Source organism: Ambystoma mexicanum, chromosome 12 (genome assembly GCF_040938575.1).
Source record: "Ambystoma mexicanum isolate Mex_15411 chromosome 12, UKY_AmexF1_1, whole genome shotgun sequence".
Classification (NCBI taxonomy): Eukaryota; Metazoa; Chordata; class Amphibia; order Caudata; family Ambystomatidae; genus Ambystoma; species Ambystoma mexicanum.
In genome coordinates this window covers 494439460-494462356 of record NC_090936.1, presented here as the reverse complement: position 1 = coordinate 494462356, position 22897 = coordinate 494439460, and the positions used below count along the sequence as shown (strand labels likewise).

The window sequence follows — 22897 nt, the reverse complement described above, 5'->3', positions numbered from 1 at the left end:
CACTGCAGAAAACCTTCCAGAGACCTTTACAAGCTCAATCTATGACATTTCTCTGGTTCAACTCCAGTGCCAGATGTTTCATATTCAAGGTGCACAGGTATTGTGCCAGGACAATTGCAGCCACCTATCTTCAGTAAGGTTTTCTGAGAAAATGTTTGCAGGAGTGGTGGGCATCTGTGCGATTGTGGCCCCACTACTACCAATCGTCCATGTCACAGAAGGGTTTCATCTAGACCTTAACGTTACTTAAGTACGGTAACTTAAACAAGTTGTAGTGAGGCAATTAATAAAAGGAATGCCTGTTCAAATTACAATAGATGAGGAGAAAGTCGGGTTTAAGACGCCCACTACCACATCCATTGTCAGGTCTGCTTAATGGAACCACTTCTCCTGGATTATTAATCATTTATATTCACACATCAGGTCCAGCATTCCACATTTCAACTGTCAAACTTCGGATCCCATAACCATTCTTTTGAACTTGCAGACGTCCCTCATACAAGCCAGTTGAGGCAGACATATGGGGCCATACTATTTATGTTCTTCAGAGGGAAGCTGAGCACAAGGTAAAATGCAGGCGCTATTAGGATCATAAATGTGAAACATTAAAAAATAATGCAAGTACTGAAGCCTGGCTAATGCTGTATATATTTGTCTCTAACATGAATTAAAACAATCTTACGACAACCACACTTAAGGGTACCCATTACAGAAATGGTGCTTCCAAATGAAAACTACATCCCGAAATGAAGCTGGGAATTAAAAATGCTTTCACTATTCACCTCCTTGTTCTGATGGGAAGCAGCTGAGGCATGGGAAATACAAACTTTAAGCATTATGATTTGCATAAAAAAAAAAAAAAAAAAAAATAGTTGTCCATTCTATTCAACAGACACAAGAATTCAGTTTTCTAATTAATATTTTGGTTCTCTGCAAAGGCTCATTACCAAAAGTGTAGTACCTCAAATGCTTTAATAAGTTAGCTAATGGGACAGGAGTGATTGTGAAACCTTTAATCAAGTCTAGCAACTGTACAACAGCGTTTTTTGGTTTTGGGCTTGCCAAAGCAAATGTTCGCCACTTAAATTTACATTTTAATTATGAAATGAGACTAGCCTTTCTAGAAGTCACAATAGTGACACCTGCTAAGTATGGGGTCAAAGTCCTAGTCAGGCTGCACTGTGTGTGGCCAACATAATGCTTTAAAGTAATGCTTTTGTTAACATCAGACACTCAAAGTGCTTCATGATCACTTAGCATTCCCAAAAATGTCCTTTTAAGACACACCCTCCCTCATGCTCACACCTCCTCCAGCCTCATTCCACCCTTTGCCCAACAGTCACAAAAGTGGAAGGCATGGTAATAAGAATGTTCTTGCAGCGCCCTGGTTTCACCTACCTGCTATAGGAATCCCTCCCAGGCCTGTGTTGTGCTGTTGCGCGAGATTTAAGTCCAAGAAATTGCTATTTGAGGTTGGATTTGCTGTGTGGTTCAAGTGCATGATGCTATTGCGTGGAAAAGACATCCAAGGATAGCGGGCTGCCTGGCCTGGAAAGCTGAACGAGTTGTAACCCGCCCTGTGCTGAAACTGTGGGAACCGCTGTGGCAAGACTGAAAACGTGCCGCCGAGGGAGTTGGTGGGTGGAGTGGGATGCTGGTAGCCGGAGCCAGGGCCTTTGGCAGTAGTGTGAGGTGAGGGGTTCTGAAGAGATGTGGGCGAGAGGGAGGGCTGGTCTTGGACCGAAAGTTCCTTCTCAATCAGGTCTGCTAAGGCTTTGCGGGTGATATCGAAGGGATCAAACCCCAATTCGTCCTCCTGCGGTTTGGATGAGCCGAACCCAAATGCGGCTTGCCAGTCTGTGGAGGAGGAGACGGGGATCGTTTCTGTCAGAGGAGGGAGAAGAAGAGGGATAAGATTAATTGCACACAAATGAAACAACAAAACATTGCCTGACTCCAACCATTTGCCAACACAGGACCTGCTCTATCCCCTTGTGTACTATATCCCAGGCTCCTTTAAGAGTTTATTAGATTTAACAAGGAAGAAACCTCAGTGTGCTATGGTCTACCTTCTGGTAACAAATCTTTTTTACAAATCTCTAGCAAGAGATTTAGTCCTTCAGTTGGGTCCATGGTCATCAGTACCCACTCACTTTTCGTGATCTGTTGCAAGACTGTAGTGCAGGTCCTTCCATAAAATGACCCGGCAAGCCATTTTTCTTCAGCTATGCATACACATAACACCCTACTTCATAAATTAACTGCAGAAAGGAAAAACCTAAAAAATTATTATCTTAACACTGTATTTAGGAGATGAAACAAGTTAATGCAAATCACGTCTTAATTTAATTTGTTACTTAGAATGGCCAGGCCCTGATTAACAAACATGACCAATGACAGCGAGCTCCAGGTGTAGAGTATCTGATTAATGTGAGGCAGCACATGCTTTATCTTAAATAACTGAAACATCTTTCAATCATAAGTACAGTCCCAAACATGGAATTGCCATACTGCTTAGGAGGACATGGTAAATTATTCCTACTTATCCATTTATTCTTCCTCTGATCACACATCCTCCATCCTGTTCTTCCCCCTGCTGTGGTTGAAGAAAGCTCGGACTTAATAGTTGCTCAATGTATTAATCCTAAATTTGCTGATTGCAGGCATATTCAAATATAGTCCATCTTTTCTTGTGAGTGCCCTGCTGCAGGTGAGGTTCCCACAGCAAATCCACCAGCACTAAACGCTTTCTCATTGAACATTTGAAAGATGTTTCCATGATCTGCTGCAGCATGGGGCAGTTGGCAAGCTGAGATAATGGGGCACCTTCTAGAGGTGGTTTGATTCCATACCTTCTCGTCATAAGGCTGCAGAATATTAACCCAGTAAACTGGCCTGTTTCTTGATAAGTCTCCAATGAAAAACAGGCACGGCATTTCACAGACATCATGCTAAATGCACAGACCAAAATGCAGATAGAAATCCAAACGTAGACAACAGCATTAATGTGAAATTCTGCATAACCTGCTCTGAGGTAGAAGACTTTCCGCTACCACCCAATGTTCAAATTTAGACTCCCAAGTGCTGCAAAATTCCCCATACAAGGGGATCCGTTTAAAATGCAGACCTAAAGGACCAGTACTTGTAACTTTCAGTCTCCTTGAGGTAGATCTTCTAGACCACCCGAGATCCAAAACAGAGTGATAATGCTACACCTTGCCTTCCACCAACATCTGTCACAGTGATTGATATTCCATAAGCAAATTAAATTCTTTCATACAGTTGGCAATATTATCAGACATGTTTCATGTTTGCTATTGGTCTAAGACAAAACAAGACTACTACAATAAGATCAATGGCAGGAAAGCCATCAGATGTATGTAAGAAATGGAGCACCACCATTTAAAGTGCAAAAAAGTACTATTTTGAAACGAATGATTGAAGACTAACAGGCCAAATCCATCACAAGCAAAAATGGGAAGGATTAGTAAAATGCACAAATTGCAAACATTAAACTACTCAAACCAGCTACAAATTACCTTAAAACCAAACAACGTGTATACAATATTTAATTTTTCAAATGAAGTGATTAGGAATATAATTAGATTGCCTACGTAATGCAGGATGCACAATATTTAACATACAAAAAATATACAAAACAGCTCTGCCGGCAGCTTGATAACTAATCCATATTTGATGATCATACTTTGGGCTAGCAAACCAATATTAGTTTTTAACATGAGAACATCTTCAATAGTAATTCAAATTAAATCTTAATTAACTAGAGGTTAGACAACCCTAGTTTAGAAGCTTATTAAAAGTACTCTGTACATGTTCGGTGCACTTCGCTGCATTTACTTTACACAAAGAATTAACTGGCATGCCACTCGCACAAGGGGAATTAAGATGAAGGGAAGATTAAGTCAGAATCTGGTCCCAAGTATCTGGTTCCACCAGTCAATGAGGATCATAGTACACCATTAATGGAGGAACTTCTTATTTACCAGCCAAATCGTAGTAATAATGGCGTTCGCACAGCACATCTCGTTCAATCCCAATTCGTGCCCCGCGGTATAATGTCACAATTGAATGACTGTGCTTAGACATCTTCTCTTCCAGCATATCAGGGACTTCCCAGAGATGGAGGACTGTGAATCTACTGTCCTGTGCCAAGCATCTTCTGTTTGCAGTCTCTGCCCGGCTCCATCACTGGTACAGGACAAGCATTAGCAGTTACAAGATAACATATCACATGGACATCAGACAGTTGATGGGAAGGCAGGGGTCGATGGGTAATAGCGGACACATTATGAGTGTAGAAAGAGTCGCAAGTCTGATGCACTCACTGTCAACCTCGCCACACATGGGACTAGAAAGCATGCTTCTACAGCCATATGCTTGAGGATTATAGATTTCTAGTCTCAGCAGAGCCTGAATTACGCCACATTGGTCTGGAGACATGCAAGAACTATGAAAAGTTTTTACAGTGATTAATGGGAAAGGTGCGCCTGGGAACATATTTAAGTCTCCCTGTTCAGATTATTCCCTTTCACAGAAGTCTTTGGAAATCAAACAAATTCTGCCTACACAAGAGTTACTTCAAGAAAAAAACCTCTGTTTCGTTATATAGAGGAACCACCTGATGGAGTCATAAACTGAGGATACAGCAACTGCTACCTCCATGCAAACAAAAAGTATAGGGTAGATGACTGGCACATTCACAAGTTAGCTTCCATTATGATCAGTAAACTTCTTTTCCTCGCCACACTTACTTCCTTGCTAGGAGTTTCAAGACTGCTAGTGGGTACCAGGTCTTCTTCATGGATTACACATATGTATAGTAAATAAAGAAGCACATACAATATTTTTGCATGTAAGGGCCTCTTAATGAAGACACATGAAAGTCTACAAATGTTACAGTTCTAGTCTTTCTAGTACCTGTATCGGTTTACAGTCACATTGCTGTCGGGAAAGATCTCATTTTACATTTTTCTCCCAACTGACTTCAATGGTGCTGCCAGAATGTCTGATTTGATTAGGACTGTAGCCGATTTTTACGACGAGATGTCTTTTTAGCCTAATTGAAACTTACAACCACGTGGCTAGACTATAGTACTCTAGACCAAAGCTACCTTCATATTTCACTGTTAGTAATCCTTCAGGCTCCCAGTGCAGTGAGAGCTTCGCCCATTTCTTTTTACCTGTTTTTACATTGCAGCACAAGCCACTTATGCAGCATGGTGCAGGGATCTAATGTATCCTATTGTTCCTTACTTTCTGTAAGGAACGTTCTAGTTACTTTTGTGATGAGTTAAGAAAAGACTGTTAAAGCAAACTGATTTTTACTCTTTTCCCTGTGCACTACCATGTAGCTTTATTTTTCACCACAATATAACTAAGTTCCATATACTCAAAATGGTTGCCCCTTGTGGTAGGGGCCCTTCTGTTTGTGCCATTTTGTTTTTTGGCCTGTGCCTTCACACCAGAAATTGCCATGTAGCAGCATGCAATCTGCACAGGTCTCCAGATCAGCACTCTGTGTGCCTTCATTTGTTGGAATTCAGACTGTTGGGCCCGCAAGCCAAATCTCTGCCAGAGTAAGCTTGGTTGCCAGGGACACTGGAGTAGATGGCGGGCCATGATTATACCGTCTCTACCCCATTGAAGGTTGCACATCCCTACCATTAGAGGGCTAGTGTCCTCCACAGAGATAATATGGGATAAAGAGAGCAGTTCTAGAGCCATGCCATAGAGTCGACCACAGGATTCAAGCATCCAACAGCATACAACTGCCTGGAATCCACTGGAGAAATGATGCTGGAAAACCAAAAGACGTAGCTAACCTCTGTGTTATGAACCTCACTTGCTGCCTGGATTGAGTGTGTTCCTCCCTCGGACTGGCAAAACCAACCAGACTGAAGTCCTGCTCTGTATTCACTGCCTCATTAAAGTATGAAAAGTTGATGGGGCTGCAATTGGCCTGACTGCTGCATGGCCACCTTCTACCGATGGCCTTCGAAATTTGGATGGCATCTACTCTGCTGTGCTGGCACCTAGCTAATTCTACTGGCATCCCTCATCATGAGTAAGGCCCTGCTCAAACACAAATTCCAGCTCCACAATTGCTTCCGACTGCCTGCCACATCTGGGGTTCTCACATCTGCTCCAATTTAGGATTTGAATTCTTCCATGGCACGAGGGACCAAGTAAGTAGTTTACACCGTGTTGGGGGTCTCACTATGAGACAGTCCTGAAAGTCAGACTCCTTAAACCTGTGACCACTCTGCAGCAGACCAATGTTAAGCACTGTAGTCCAGAGTGACTCCCTATCAACCTGGGGCTTGTTCTTTCTTCTATGCTAGGAGGTCAAGATAGCCTATATCACTTTAAATACTACTCTTTTGAACTGCAATGGGTGTGAAGCCTCATCTTCTAGAGTAACTACTTACTGGGCAAAAGGCGGAAGAGCATGTGTTAAGAATGCTTTCTGTCCGAACACTTACGGGTAGCTAGTGGCAATTAAAGTTACTCACTGCAGTGACGTTTGCACTAATAGTCCATAGTCCCCTTTACGCCATCCTTGAGGGTGCGTCCCCCAACATGGGGACGGTACCAGAACCTTTGGCAGCAAACAAATTAGCTTCCCCTTTAAAGTTAGCATTGTCTCCGGGGGCGCAGTCTCAGGAATGCCCTTCCGAGGCCTGCCCTCCAGTACCTCACCTTTGTCCCCTTTGAGCACATCGGACGCTTAGATATCTGGCTACTCATTACCTGTAAGCCATTAGCATACTAGCAGGGGATGGCAGGTGGGACTTATGGAGGAAAGAGGACTACGAGTACTCTAGTCACTACAGTGAGTACTTTTAATTACTCATACGTCCCGTCCCCTTGCCTCCATCCTTCTGGGTGATTCCACCGAACAAGAACATAGGGTTGACCTGTGACAACCTGCCTCATGACTAGGATGAAGAAAAAAGGTTCTTCAGAACCAACTGACAAATCCATCGCGCCTGGAGCTGGTGTCCAGCAAATAGTGCTAACAGAAGGCCGACTGAGTGGCCCAAATAGCCGCCTTGCTGATGACATCCCAAGAAGCACGTCTCAAAATGCGACAGCCGTGGCCTTAGCTCTGACCTCATGGGCATGAATCCCCTCGGGAACAGGTATGCCCATGGCCGTGTATGCCTCAGAAATGGACTGAACCATCCAATGTGGGTTTGGGAAGACCACCAGCAGGCAGATCTGATTCCGATGGAACAGAGTCCACCTTGGGCAAGATGTTTGGATGAGAGCGCAAGATGACCTTGTCATTGTGAAAAATGGTGAAGGGCTTGTACGAAGACAACACCTGCAGTTCACTAACCCTGCACGCAGAGGTGTGAGCCAACAATAAAACAGTATTTGTGTCACCAAGCAGATGTCCACAGAGGCCATCTGCTTGAAAGACTTTTGTTGCAAAGCAACTAGAACCACATGGAGGTACCACACCGGATGCAGCCTATGCACTGGAGGAAAAAGCTTAGACCACTGGGTTGGCTGCCAAAGAGACATGCTCAGGGAAATTTGGGTAAGCTCGGATGGCTGCCAAATACATGCAGCAAGTATCCACTTGCACTCCAGAACGAGCCATGTGTGCTGAAAAAGCTAGTACATCATCCAGAAGACAGGGTCCAGATCCTTGTTGCGAGCCCAATGGCAGAACCTAGTCCATTTGCTCTTATACTGGGACCGAGTCGAGGGCCTCCTGACCTGCTGAACGATATATCAGTTCTCATCCGGAAATTGAGCATGTTGAAGCCTCAGCTGATCAAAAACCAGGCCGCCAGGGCCAGTTTGGCCGGGTCCGGATGTTCCACTGCCCTGCACTGCTTTGTCAGGAAGCCCCTGCTGGGGATCGGAAGATGGACGGGACCCTGAGAGCACAACTGCAGCAGAACGCAAACTAGGGTCTCGAAAGCCAGTGGGAGACAACCAAGATGACACTGGCCCCCATGTAAGCCTGGAACTTGGAACTTTCAGAGAGACAGCTGAAGCAGAGGGGTGGGCGGGAACGCATAACACCTGTGACCATGCGAACAGATCTGGAAGGCGTCTCCCAGTGATCCCCGACCAGCCCATGAGGGAAACTGGGAGCATGCGAACAAGTCCAGGCCTGCGAAAGCCCCCCCCCCACCCAAACGCTGGAACAGGGCTAACAAGGAACAAGTTACTTACCTGTAACTGTTGTTCTCCAGCATAGGTCTGGCATGGATTCACACGCTCATGAATATTGCCTGCTGTCAGACAGAGAACCCTTGGTAAGAAAAAGAAAACACTTGCTTTGAAAGCTTGAAAACTACCTCTCGCTGTCCAATCATTGGAGACTGGGACATACTGCACCCACATCCCGACTCCCACCCCGACTGCAATCTTCTGATTCAAAGCACGTAAGGTGCCGGAATGAGCACAGCGGGGAAGGAGGGTGGGTTTGTATGTGTGAAACCAGGGTGTGAATCCAGGTTAGGTGTGAATCCATGCCAGACCCATGCTGAAGAACAACAGTTACAGGTAATTAACTTGTTTCTCCAGCATGGGGTCTGGCATGGATTCACATGAATACAATTATACAGCAGTATACACATACACAACCACGGGAGGTGGCAAAGCTCAATCGAAGTACAAACACTTACCCCTGGAACAGACTCACCTCAAGCAAACAGGTTGCGTAGCACCACTTGGCGGACAAGTGACTCCTCCCTGGAATCCCGGTTGACACAACCTTGTTAAGGTGTGCATAGACCTCCATGTAGCAGCCCTGCAAATGTCCAGCAGTGGAACCCCAGAGAGAAATGCTGTTGTTGCAGCGATGGCACTGGTAGAATGAGCTCTAGGCCGGCCCGGGAGTTGTCTGTTGGCCAGACGATGACAGTGCATGATGCAGCTGGAGAGCCACCTGGATATTTGACAGGGCATTTCCCTGATTCACAGGACCAAAGTTTACAAAAAGTTGAGAAGTCTTCTGAAAATCCATTCATTTATCATTTATAATGTGCCTGTACACAAGTGTTGCTAGGCACGACAGTCGTATGCAGTGACAATTCAACAGCTGAAGGAGGATTTGGGAAGAAGACTGGAAGCGCCAAGGGTTTAAGGTGGACTGCAGGCAGAACATTAGGGATAAAGTAATGGTGGGTCCGAAGCACCACCCTTGCAGCATGAAAGGATACGTATGTATGGGCATTTGCAGGAGAGCGCTTGAATCTTCCAGACCCGCCTGGCTGAGGTGATAGCCATCAGGAACGCAGTTTTCCAAAAAAGAAACTTCAGGGGGCCCTGATGTAACGGCTCGAATGGTGGCTCCATGAACCTGCTGAGGACATTAAGCTCCCACGCTGGGGCAGGGACCTTCACTGGAGGGAAGGATGGTCTGCCCGGCGAGCGGGCGTTTGTATCGTGATATAGCTGCCAGATGCACCCTGAAGGAGGTGTGCGCCAATTCAGTATTGGCTAGCGACAGTAAGTACTGCAGGGCCGTGAAGTGCCGAGGCATGATCTTCAGTGACCTGCACCACACTGCAAAGCGCTTCCACTTGTGCCCGTAGCACGATAGTGTAGATGAGGCCCTGGCAAGAGCCGTTTTACATTCCATAGGAAGATCATAGTGGGCAAACTCTAGGGCTGCAGGAGCCAAGCCGTGAGGTTCAATAATGCCGGTTTGTGATGTAGCATGGTCCCCCGTTCTCTAGAGAGTAGGTCGGTAAGAAGAGGCTAACAGATGGCAGGATCCACTTACAAGCGGAGCAAGTCCGGGTACCAGATCTGACAGGGCCACGCTGGGGCAAGGACTATCACCTTGCAGTAACAGAGTTTGAGTGTGTTGATGACACGCAGCATAAAGGGAACTGGGGTGGGGGCGGCATACAAAAATCGGCCTTCCCAACTGAGCGAGAAGGCGTCCCCCTAGGCTCCCCAGCTGGCGAAACCTGCTGGCAAACTCCTTGCATTTGGAATTTGCTGTCGTGGCGAAGAGTTTGATCTGGGGCAGCCCATTTTGCCAAAGAGGAATGACACTTGCTTTTGTTGAATCTCCGATTCGTGGCAGGACCGCAGCTTCCTCCTGAGGGCATCCACTACAGTGTTATTGATGCCTGCCGGGTGAAACGGGACGAGGAACATGCCTTGAAGAATCGCCCATTGCCACAGGGCGCGAGTCTCTAGCGAAAGAGCAGGGGATCGGGTACCGCACTGTTTCCTGATGTATAACATTGTGGTGTGGGACTGCCTGGTGGGAGCCCCCATCCATCCAGGGAGGCATCTGCGGTGACCGAAGCCTGGAAAGGTGGGACTTGAAACAGGGAATCCTGAGTGAGGTGCTATCGTGCTCCCCACCATTCTATGGACTGTCTGAATTCCAGGTTGAGCGTAATCTTGCCTGTCCATCTCCCTGTGACTCGGCACCACCAGGCACCCAAGAACTCTTGAAGAGGCCTCATCTGCAGCCTGCAGAACGGGACTAGGTGGATGCCAGAGGACATCATACCTAGTAGTGACTTGATTGCCAGGATGGTCGCGGATTGCATCGTGGACAACCGATGTACCTTTCCCAGTATGGCCACCACACTCTCCTCCGAGGGGTCTGCCAAGGATGCCACTGTGTTGAAGCATGCACCTAGAAACAGAGAGACCTGCGATGGCACTATGCAGGATTTCGGATAATTTATGGAGAATCAGGGTTGTCATCAGGCGTATGGTGTCCCCAGTGTGCGTATCACCAGGTCCTGAGAACAAGACTAGAGGAGCCAGTCGTCCATGTAAGGGTATATGTGTATGCCTTCGAGATGAACTGCCACTGGAGCCAAGTATTTTGTGAAAACCCTTGGTGCTGAATTTAGGCCAAAGGGCAAAGCCTTGAACTGATAGTGCTGTCCCATAACTACAAAGCGCAAGAACATTTGATGGTTCGGGTGTATGGGGACATGAAAGTAGGCATCCTCCAGGTCCAGCGTCGTCATGTAATCCCCTTCCTCCAGTTGGCCAAGCACTTGCTGCAATGTGACCACCTTGAAAATTTGGGATTTTAGCTATTTATTGAGGCGTAGCAAATCCAGGATCGGGCGCCACCATCGCAATTTCTTTCGGATCAGAAAGTATCTGGAGTACACTCCGGAGCCAGGAAGTATAGAGGGATGGGTTCTATTGCATGGCTTGCACTTTTCGGGAGCAGCTGGGCCAGGTGTAGCTCCTTCCTCACTACAGGGGGAATACAAGAGCACCTGTGTTCGAACTCCAGGGTGTGTCCCTGACAAAGTAGGTCCAGCACCTATGTCAGTGGTGATGCTCTTTCACGGATTGCCAAAATATTTATCGTTATTTATTTTTTACATTTATAAAGCGCACAAAGCAGCCCTTGGGAATCGTGGCGCTGTTACAAGATAAACTTACTTAGTTGCATGACAGGAAATAAAGGGGAGAACCAAAAAGAGAAAAGACATAAGACACCCTGTAAGAGGTTCGTGGTTACAGTGAACCAATACCGGACAGTCTGAGCAGGACAGTTGTAACATTAAGGGGTACGAGACACAGACAGCAGCACATGAGATGTGGCTAGTGCAGGGGGGGGTTTAGTGGTAGTGGGTCCTAAACTTGATAGCGCTTGGTGTAATTGGGCTGACTGACAAACTAATAGACATGTAGCACGAGTCAGGTTAGATGAAGAGCGTGGTCTTGAGGGCTTTCTGGAAGGCAGTGTGGGATGTCTGGTTCCTGAGGGTGACTGGGACGGCGTTCCATTGTTTAGGCGCAATGAAAGGGAAGCTGGTACCACCAGCTTTGGCCCTTTTCACGGTGGGGATGACCAACTGGTTGCCGTAGTTCTCTTTTTTAGGTCTGGAAGAGCTAGTTCTGACAATTCTATCTGAAAGATACGTGGGGGCTGTAAGAGTGAGGCATTTGTGCGTAATGGCTAGAGTCTTGAATAGGATATGTTCTTGGACGGGGAGCCAGTGGGCATCACGTCTGGCCTGTGAGATGTGCTCTTTTTGGGATGTTTAGAGCAGCCCTAAATGCATGGTTCTGAATAACTTGGAGTCTATGCAGGTTTTTGGAGGATATGCCTGCAAAGAGAACGTGACAGTAATCGAGCTTTGCGCCAATGGTAGCTCTAGCTAATGAGAAGCAATTTTGTTTGAACAGGAATGGCTTGACTGAATTGATCAGTTTAGTTGTGCAGGATGCAGAGGAAGCAATGGTGTTGACTTGGCATGTCATGGAGAGTGTGGAGTCTAGGTAAACCCCCAGCGTCTTTACTGACGAGACAGTTATTATAGTATTGTCTATTGTGAATGTGCTGCATTTATTATTATCGACTTTGTAGAGCGTTTCCCTTGAGTAAACTATGCGGATTTCTGTTTTAACATTGAGGCAGAGCCCGTTGGCTGCCATCCATGTTTGGATAGTGGAATAGACATGGTATAGTGTTTTAGCATATTGAGCATATGAGCAGGAGAGAGGAAGGAGGACCAGAATGTCATCAGCATCGTTTGTGTAGGCTATGCTGCGTGCATCAAGTTTGTCAAAAAGGGGTTTGGTGAAAACATTGTACAGGGTGGGCGATGTGCATGAGCCTTGGGGGATGCCACAGTGGATGGTTGTGCGTGTAGCACAGGCCTGGCCTGAGAAGACTTTCATGGCTCTGCCCTCAAGGAAGGACGTGACCCAGTGATGGCTTGAGGGGTAAAGTGTGCTGACTTGGTGAGATGTCTGCAGAGGATCTTGTGATCCACGAGATCAAACGCTGCAGAGTTATCAAGGAGGAGAAGAGCAGGTTTGCCTTCATCCATTATTTCAGCAAGTTGTTTTTTTAGATCCAATAAGGCATATTGGGTTCCGCGACCTGGGCGAAATCCTGATTGCCTCTTCTCTAAAATGCCATTGGATTCAAGGAAGTGCTGGATTTGGATATAAGCAGCTTTATCAAGGATTTAGCAGAAATGGTAATGTGGTAATGGGACAGTATTTGTTGGGGAGGAGGGGTCTAAGGTAGGTTTTTCTTGAGAGCGGGCAAACCCAGGCTTCTTTAAAGGCAGGTGGGACAATGCCTGAGGCAAAGGAATCATTTATAAATGCTGTAACAAAAGGTGCAAGGGTGTATGCGCATTTTTTGATGATTTTGGCTGGACAAATGTCCCTTTTGCAGTTGGATGGTTTCAAGTGCTTTAGCGGGGCTAACACTTCAGATTCAGAGACATCCCTGAAGGTGAAAAGGTTTTTGTCCTGGTGTACTGTGTTTTTCGTGGGAGAAGTAGGGGGGTCAGTTTTGGCCAGGGCTTTATGGTGGGCTTGAATTTTTGTCTGCAGGAGGTCAATTTTATTGAGCATGGCTGACTGGATTCATTTTTAACAATGTCCTGATCACTTGTGGCGGGAGTAGTTAGTTCTCTGAAGATGGCAAACATTTCTTTGGATTCAGATGTAGCTTTTGATATTCTGGTGTTATAAGAGTTGGCTTTGGCTGTGATAATAGCTTTTTTATATTAATTTGATAATATTTTAAATTATTCCTTGACCGAATCGTGTGGATGGTTTTGTCAATTGGTGAGTGCTTTACGTATGAGGGTTTTCGTAATTCCTGGAGCTTGGGGGTGAACCAGAAGTTTGCATGATTTAACACTTTGGCTCTTTTTTGTTCAAGTGGCGCTATAGTGTCAATTGCTATTTTAAGAGTGCGGTATATATAATTCTGATAAGACCACTGGGTCTCTAGGGTAGGGTGGCTTGAGGAAGGGACTTTCTAGAAAGGGATGTAGGTTGACTTTGGTCAGTTTGCGTGCACTCCTGGCTAATGAGTGAGGTGCAGGAGTGTTGTGTTGGGTGGGGATGGTGAAGTGAATGATGTGGTGGTCGGTCCAAGGGCAGTGGGTGTTGGAGCTAATGGCTGTAGAGCAGTTGAGGTCTGCAACTCAATCCAGTGTGCGTCCTTTGGAATGTGTGCGATCAGTACGCGTTGCACAAAACCCATATCTTGAAGTTCTTTGGTGAGGGCTTTAGCTTGCTTGTCCTTGGATTCATTAAGTCCCAAGTTGAGGTCCCCCAGTAGGATAGCAGATGGGAAAGGGGTCGATAGACGGTGTGGATGGTGATAGTGCAGTTAAGGGAGAGGTGGAGTTTAATAGCTAGGCAAAGCACAAATTAGTTTAAAAAAATTGATTAGCGGAATTTGCTAATTAAATTATTCTTGATTAGCAAAGTAAACCATTTGATTAGCAATATTGTACTAATATTTTTAATGTCACAAGTTATTTGTACTCAACATAAAATAGGCATCAATACAGCCTTGTGTACCACTGAAGTAAGACATTAGTGAGAGGAGTCAGGCCTTGGACTTTCTTTAAAATTCTGCTAGACCTGCAGGTCGAGTAACTTAGTTTACCTACTCGACCTAAGAGAAATGCACTCGACCCATGGCAATGGATGACAACAAATTTAAATGCGCTTTCTGTAAAATGGTGCAGGTCACCACAAATCCACTTTATGCTTGGCACACTGCTGCCACTCAGCGGCCAGCCATGCACAGTGAAACTTTAATTTACTGCAAACAAAGAAAATGTTACATAAAGGTTTCACACATCCCCTCCAAATGGTACTCACCCTTTATTAAATCTACTTGACTATGCGAGAGGGTGTGTACACTTTGCGAACCATGGATGATGGTCGTAAAATGTAAAAGCTTAGTTGCGTGAATGGACACAAATAGATATGACACAAAGGCTCTGAAAACAGTTTGGTCAGCTCTCTCCAGCCAGTTCTAATTTATAACGGAATCGTAATCCTAGAGCAAAGCGAGCTCTGGACACCCACTAGAGTGTATGATACTGCAGTAGCTCTATAGATTTACAGACTAGATGGAACTATCAATAACTACTTTCCGTAAACATCCAAGTAGATGCCGTAGCAGGCACAGAACTGGGCAAACTTCGTGAAATATTGAAGTTTGCTGCCCTCTCATTTTCAGGGTATCTTGTATAAAGCAACAGGGTGATGAGACTGCCGAGGAGTAGGGATAAGTTCATGGGTTGAGCACCAGTTGCACAGATGCAAGCAACCAGATTATCACAGAACTAGGCTTTCCACCAAAAGCATTTGGCCATGTGATCATGTACATTTTTTAAAGTGTTCACTCGTCAATCTGATATATCATCCCCAACAAAATGAAATATAGTTGATACTGAGATTTAGATACACTAACCTAAACTAAAGCATGGAGACAATACATTGTTTTACAGGAACAATACGGTAATTGCATGAATGTCATTTAAAAAAAAAAAAATTAACACATACCGGTCTTTGCCAGACATCAAAAAGTAAGCTTAATAAAAAGTATCATCCCGATTACTTCTGGTTTTCAATAATTTGAAAGAAAAAAAAATGTTGCCTAGCACTCCCACAGAGGCCCTTGGCGCTTAGAGTGGAGGAGATGATTAGTGCTGTATTCTCTCTCTCCATTAGCCTCTTGAACTTGCAGTGAACACAGAAAAGAGGGTGGAGAGAGCCCTGAGGACAAGAGGAATGCAGGGTGAGCTGTGTTTTCATTGAAGGTATTTTAAATAGCTAGCTTTGCTACACAAGTGTCAATTTAATTAGCAAACCTACAGAATTGCATAGCAAATTGCCATGCGACACTGCTTATTTTATGCCTTGCTAGGGAATCTGCATTGCCTGCCAGTTTGGAATTTGCTTGTCAGAGATAATGATTCCTTGACAATGATGGCTACTCCACCCCCTTTCATGTGTGGTCCATCCTGCCAGTGGATGGTATACCCAGGTGGCAGAGCTAGGGTGATGGATGGTCCTGCAGCTTCATGGAGCCAAGATTCTGTAATGGCTAGGAGGTCAAGGTTAGTTAGGAGGCCATGAAAATCAGTGATGTGGGCCAGGAGTGAGCAGGCATTTTATGAGGGCTCATTAGTGGGCGGGGTGGGCTGTGCTTGGGAGTGTGTGGGCCGATAGGTGGTTTGGGTTGAGCAGTGATGGCATCTGGTAGGTTAGCTCCGATTGTGTGGTAGATGGTACAGGATGAGTGACCCTTGCGTCTGGGGAGTTTCTTCTCCTGTAGCAACTTGGTTGCAGCAGGGGATTGGCTTTAGTGGATGCGGGGTGCAGGAGGTGGGTGGTAAAATCAGGTTTAGGTAGAGAGTCTGAGCGAGGTGGGGCAAAGAGACGTGAGGACCGCCCGCCCAGCATATGATTCCTGAGTGCAGTAGACCTTGGGCAAACCTGGAGTGGTATTGGTTTAGTACGGGCTCTAAGCATGGTAAGTCTGCGGACCATGAGGTCAGGGGACCTGGCTGTGGCATCTCTACTTTGATTATATGGTGGTTTGGGCAGGCTGGAGATTGCATGTAGGAAAGGCGTGAGAGGAGCCTTCTGCACTCTGAAACGAAATGGCCATGTCACAATGGGAGGTGTGGTGGGCAGGTATATATGGATTGAGCAATAACAGACCGTAGTAACTGGTAGACAGAGCAGAATGTGGGCATCAATAAATGAGCAACAGTGCTAAATGTAGGCCAATATGGTTAACGGATCATGCTAAGAACATGGTGATTTGTTCACAATGAATGGCTAAGCAGAGTACTAGTCCTTTGGAATTTGCGGCACATCATACTTTTTCGGAACCATAAAAGGTAAAAACACAACAATAATGCAAGTTAGTATCAACGCTGTGACATCTCAGACGTGAGTAGCGCAGGCTGTAGTGCAAATCAATGGCTTAATAAAAAGTTACTTATCGGAGCAGCTGAATAGGCAGCTGGGCGGACCGTGATACAGTAAGAGGGAGTCACAGGCCAGGTTATGATAACATGGTGGCAGATCACAATAAAGCAGGGTGGCACGTACAAGGAACATCGAGGATCGCAAGGTCTGACAGTTAGGCCATTAGCCTCTAAGCTGCGACCGTGCTGAGGGGAACCAGATGGGCCTCGGCTAAGTGACTACAACAGCGTAGTACAATAGTCTGGTAAGGCAATGTAGTATATAGGGAGAGTTATATTACACATGCAACAGGGAAAGAACTAAGGTTAGGGTAGGAGTCTACACAGTAACTATGGAGCGCAGGATAACACGAGTTGAGAATAAGACCACTGCGCAACAATGAGTGGAACTGATTACCGTGCATGCGTGGCGGCGAGGTTAACTGCTTCCCATGCCACACTGAAGCAGAGGCAGTTTGTAGCAGAGGAAACAGTTATTGGGGAAATCCTGCAGTCCCCCCGGCTCCAACAGGCTCAGGAAAGGAGCCTTATCCGTGGGCCTTTGCTGGGGGCCGGCTAATGCCTGCCAGTCATGTGGATTGGCTAAAGGCCTAGCAGGCAGCTAATAGGATGGGAGTTGATGTTGTCCAGGCAACGTGGGGGCAACGCCGGTATCACTCGGTGGCCATTTTAGCAAGTTTAAATATGAATTGCTTCAGTGCAAATGCACATGGTGTGGCTGGGATGGCACAGCCCTGCTTGAAGCAGCAGGCTGGATGAATCGAAATTCAAGTAGTGAAATCTCACGGGAGGTGATATTTTATAGCGGCACACTACTTGTAAAGAAAGGAGAGCCGTGAGGGCTTACATCGGAGCAGCAAGTGCCGGCTGGTGTCAGTGCGCTGCTCCTGCAGCAGCAAAGCTGGATGAGCCCTAGTGGGCATCCGGGAACATGAATGAAGACTTCAGACTCGGGACAGGAGCCTTATTTGTGGGCCTTTGCTGAGGGCCGGCTAACGCCTGCCGGTTATGTGGATTGGCTGAAGGCCTAGAATGCAGCCAATAGAAATATGATAGACAACCCCCCCCACCTGGGTGCAAAAGTGGAGGTCCCAGTGTGGGGCCGAGCCAGGTTACTTGGGTGTTTGCGTCTTGCCTTGTGGGAGTCTGCGACGTTGCGACCCTCCTCAGATGGCTTGTCAACAGCCTTCGTACGCTTCCTGCACCGTGGAGCAGGAGGGCTGACGGTAGGAGGTAGAGGCGTATGCTCTGGAAGATCTGCTGAACTTTCCCCTTGAAGCTCGAAAGGAAGAGGGCCGACGCTGTTGAAGGGCCCCTAGTGATCTTGCTGTCTCCGTGTCGATTGACTGCAGCTATCATCCACTACCTTACCAAAGAGGTTATCCCCATCAAAGGGCATATCGACCACCTCGGCCTGGATGTCTGGTCTAAAGTTGGTGGCCTACACAGCCAGCCTTGGTACCTGAACGCCACACCATTACCCATTTGGTGAAAACCTAAATCTGCAACATCCATGGGTACTCTCATGGTGTGGTCGGAGGCCACCTCTCCTTCCTGAAAAAAAGCGAGAGCCTCTCTGTCTTCTTGTCAACCAGCAAGAAAGCTAGGAACAGTCCCAGCTTGAACCATAACTCCCTATCGTACTGGGCTAGAATGAGCAGCGGTTTAGCCTCTTTGACGGTTGATGCTGCTGTGTATATGACCCGCATCCCCATTGCATCCAGCTTCTTTCCTTCCTGATTTGATGGAACCATAGACTTGAAGGCTAGGTTCGCAGACCGTTTGCTTGCTGTGGCTGGGCCCACGGACTCTGGTGATGGGGACAGAGTACAGCACCCTGTATTTTTTCCTCTAGCCAGTCCTTTTCTGCTGGTGTGGAGCTTGGTGATATTAGTGCAGGCCTTCCTCCCACAGGTCAAGTAAAGGGACGGTTCGGCCAAAAAGGCTGTATAAAAAATCCTGTATGGTAAATATGTTTGAATTTCAGCTGTAATCACATACAGCAGAAAATGAAGAACATACTGACCATGCCGTGCCATTGTAACGAATAAGGGTAGCGGGGGTTGTAGGGTGTCCCCTGCTTACCGATGAATAAAGTTAAAAAAATAAAAGGACCCTGCAGCGCTGGTTCACGTCGGAGGAATGCAGTCACAGGGGAGGAGACAGAAGGCAGCTTGCACAAGTGTTGCACATTAAACAGTGTAAGTGGGGGAAAGATAGGTGGCCAATGGGTGATTGGGGGGTGTCATGACTGATGTGTTTGCGACAAATGATCGTAAAAAAATGTGTATTTTCAGTCAAAATGCTTAGTTATTTTTTAGGGCTTAAATATATCCGCCACAGTTAAATCACCCAAATTCAAAAAGGGACGGATAACGTCTTCCTGGACGATGTGCGCCTCTGGTAGAAGAAACCCTCCTTTTCCTCTGGAACTGAGTTGAAGACGTTAGATGCCCTTGCCATCATGGAGTGGAGAGACTCCACCCCATCTGGGGGAGAAGCGCTGGGAGCATAATCAGCACCTATCGGGTCTGCAGGGCCAAAGTTGTCAAACTCATCCGTGTCTGGTACCAGTGCCCGTTGCAGTATCCATCTGCGGTGCATCTCTCCCCCCCCTCCCCCTGGTGCTGCTGGGATGGGCAGTGGCGTGGGTGGTCGCCTCGGTGTAACCAAGCAATGCCTGTGCGGAGGCCTTGGCAGGCTGTACCTGGGGTCACCACCCGATGGGGCCATTGGCGGAAGCCGTTGTTTTCTTTCTGAGACTAGAGAACCCAGCACAGTGAAAATATCCTGAGACATGTCTCTAGAGGTCTGTGGAGGTCTGTAGAGGGGCCCCAGGAGGGGGGCATTGATTGAGTGCTAATGAGTCTCACTGGGTTAGTATGCCTTGGTGCCTATCGGGCTGTTGCCACCAGTGTCCAGGCATTCCTGCAACATTTCTTCCTCAGAACTTGCGTAGACTTATCACTGGGTCACTTGCGACCTCTTTCCGACCACTCCCCCTGATCTGGGGAGAAAATCCATTTAGTGATAAGATCCTTTTGTCTTGCCGCCTCCTTCAAAGCAGAAGATAACACTCGTGCCTTCACCGACTGGTAAGTGGAAGTTGACGTGGCAGTAGGTGTGATCGGAGCGGTCGTGGGCCCTGGAGGCAGCGATACCCTTGATTTCTCCCTGGTCGATGGGGAAGCCGTCGGCAGGGTCGTCGATGGGGCAACTGTCTAAGTTGTGGCTGAGGGCATTGTTGGTGGGGGGGGGGATGGTCTGCTTGTGCGGCATCGCCAGCGATTAAATCTTGGACATCGATGTCGACGAGGACCTTGACGTGGCCGCCTTACAGGAATGCTTTTTTGGTGTATCCTTCGACAAAGGACCATGTTTCGAGGTCTCACAGACGATACCCCACCCACCGGTAAGCTTACTGTGCATGGGAAAGGTGACTGAACGTGTGTGCCCCGAACTAGGACCTGCAGCAGCAGTGTGTCTAGTTGGCTCATCAGCATGATGCTTGGTGTTACGGACACCCTGCAGGGATACATCCTCGGCCGACCTCTACCTCTTACCTGACGGAGAGCGCTCCAGAGGTCGACTGGATCTGGGATCTGCCAGAGCGTGTCAGGAGGCCGTGCCAGGGGGCCCCGTCATCCTTCAGCCACGCCACCAACCCTCAATAATGGTCTTAGTCTTGGCTGGGAAACTTCGGCAGATGTTGCATCAGTCTTCCTCGTGATCCAGACGCAGACAAAGGCACCTCATGTGCCTGTTCTCCACGTAGATGTTCCTGAAACCACACCGGGAGCAGAGCCTGAACAGACTACTCTTGCCTTCCTCCGGCATGGTGAGGAACAAAGTAGGCCTCACTAGGCCTTCCCATGAATATCAGACGGTGTAGATGTCTCTTCACTGGCAACGGTCCACAGCTACCGGCACGGACTACGAGCCAGAGGATGAGAGATTTAGGACAAAAATAGGATTTTTTTTGTTATCGAAAACAACTTATGAAAAATAGCTTGAAGAGCAACTCACGAGGACTCTGCACCGAAACGGACAGTAAAAATCTGAAGATGGCCACTGAGGGCAGGATTCGGGGAGACAGTCGTCATTGGATAGGTGCAGTCTGACCCAGTCTCCAGTGACTGGATAATGAGAGCGCAAGTTTTCAAGCTTTTAAAGCAAGACTGCTGTCTTTTTCTTACTGAGGATTCCCAGCCTGACAGCATAGAAAGTTGATGCGCATGTGAATCCATACCAGACCCCATGCTGGAGAAAGTCGTGCAACTCCAACTCGTCGGTGTTCAACCCCAAGCAACTCAGCGGATAGGCTTCTGCATTGCTGTCTCCCGGCAGGTGTACTGCCGAAACCCAAATCCTCTCCTTCAGGGCCCATTCCCAGATCAAAACCGCCTCAATGCAGAGGAGAGGGGAATGGGTTCCAACCTGCTTATTCTGGTAAAACATGGTAGAATTGTTCGTCCTGACCAGAAACGACTTTTCCCTGATGAGGGGCAAAAATGCCTTGAGGGTCAGGCCCACTGCCCTGAGCTCGAGCAGATCGAAATGTAGGAGGGATTTCGTCCTCGACCATGCTCCATGAATCCAATAGCCCTCCAGAGTAGCCCCCGACCTGAAAGAGGAGTCGGTCATCACAAAGGAAGGCTTCGGTCTGGTGAAGGGGGCTCCCACTGGAACATTGCCGTCCATCAGCCACCAGCGAACATTGGGCCGAAGGGGCAGCGGATGCTGTCTGACAAACCCTGTCCTCTTGATCCCAATTGGACATCAGATGCAGCTGGAGGCTCCTCACCTTGAGGCGGGTGTGCTGTACAGTGAGCAGGCAGGATGCCATCAGGCCCAAAATGAGCTGGAGCCACTGCGACTGCAACTTCCTCTGGTTGAGGAAAAAAAAAACAGCAGATGAAGCATATCTGCCGCCCCCTCTCCCCCATCAGGCCAGCCTGGTTGTTCTTGGGTACTGCAAAAAACCTGGAATAGTAACTGAATCCACTGTCTACAAGAGGAAATGATTCCATTGCCTGCATCTCCAAGAGCGAAAGGACCTCTTGTAAAAGGGCTGGGCACCTGATCTAACAAACCAGAGGAGTGGAGAGAATGGGAGAGGCATAGGAAGAGGAAGACTGAAGCCCATGGAGACTACAGAGAGGATCAACAGGTTGCTGACGAGATGCTTCCAGGTGTCCTGGAAAAGAGCCAAACAGCCCCCCACAGGCGAGTTGTGCTTGCGACTTTGACGTCACTGCTTCTTGGCATCAGAGGCAGAGGAGGGGGGAGTGCGTTGACCTCTGCTGTTTCCTCCTGTTGTCACTGGGCGACCTGTCAGGCCTCCGTGTGCCACGGTCTCAGAACCCCTTGAAGCCGACGAGGGGGGGGTGGGTTTAACTCAGACTTACCCTGGGATTGAGGGAAGGACTTCTGACCTGGTTTTGTCAGGATGACCAAGGATTTGGCGGTTTGAGTGGAGGTTTTCTTGTCAGTTGACGAATGAAAAAGGTCCAATTCCTCAAAGGGCAGATCCAGGATCCGCTCATGCACATAAGACAATAACCTTGTTCCGTGCATCCAAAGCGTCTTTCTCATTTTCACCCCAAGGCACAGCCCTCAGCTGGCTGTGTCGATGTGGGAGACCAAAAACTCCATGAGGTCCTGCGCATGGGTGGAGTACCCAGAGGAGGGGCCCGGGGAGGCACCACCTGCTGGATGACCCCCCTTCACAATGTGCTTCAGGAGCTCCTTCATCTGAGGTGAACGCATCAGGAGAAGGAAGCGCTCGAAGAAGCAGTCCTCACAAACTGCCAGATTCCTAGGAGTCTGGCCCTCCGAGGCACAGGGGCTCCGCTTCTGGTCAAAGTACTGCTGTGGCGGGCGTACGGCTGTGATGAGCAGATGTATACCTGCTGGGACCAGAAACCTGCACCGTTGGATCCGCTGCCGCTTCCGGAAGGAAAGAGGCTGGATCAGCCTGCCAAGCCCACTCAATGGGCAAAAGCACTGGCAGGTCCCTAAGCCGGATCCAAGATGACAGCCTGCCTGGCAGGCTTCGCCATGTGCCGCTCTGCCATTTTGAAGTCTTGCGCCATGCCCTGGGCAGGAGGGCACGGAGGCCTGGAGCCAAGAGAGGCCTCAGATAG

General features: G+C 47.7%; 1 protein-coding gene across 6 annotated transcripts in view; it reads right to left on the bottom strand.

Annotated features, from left to right (window-relative positions):
* Positions 1-22897, bottom strand: part of CNOT4 (CCR4-NOT transcription complex subunit 4) — a 1427191-nt gene that overhangs the window by 348486 nt on the left and 1055808 nt on the right. For all 6 annotated transcript variants that reach the window (XM_069628774.1, XM_069628777.1, XM_069628772.1 and 3 more), the window contains exon 11: positions 1399-1884. In XM_069628774.1, coding sequence (XP_069484875.1) covers positions 1399-1884 — 486 coding nt within the window. The remainder of the gene's footprint in view (positions 1-1398; positions 1885-22897) is intronic.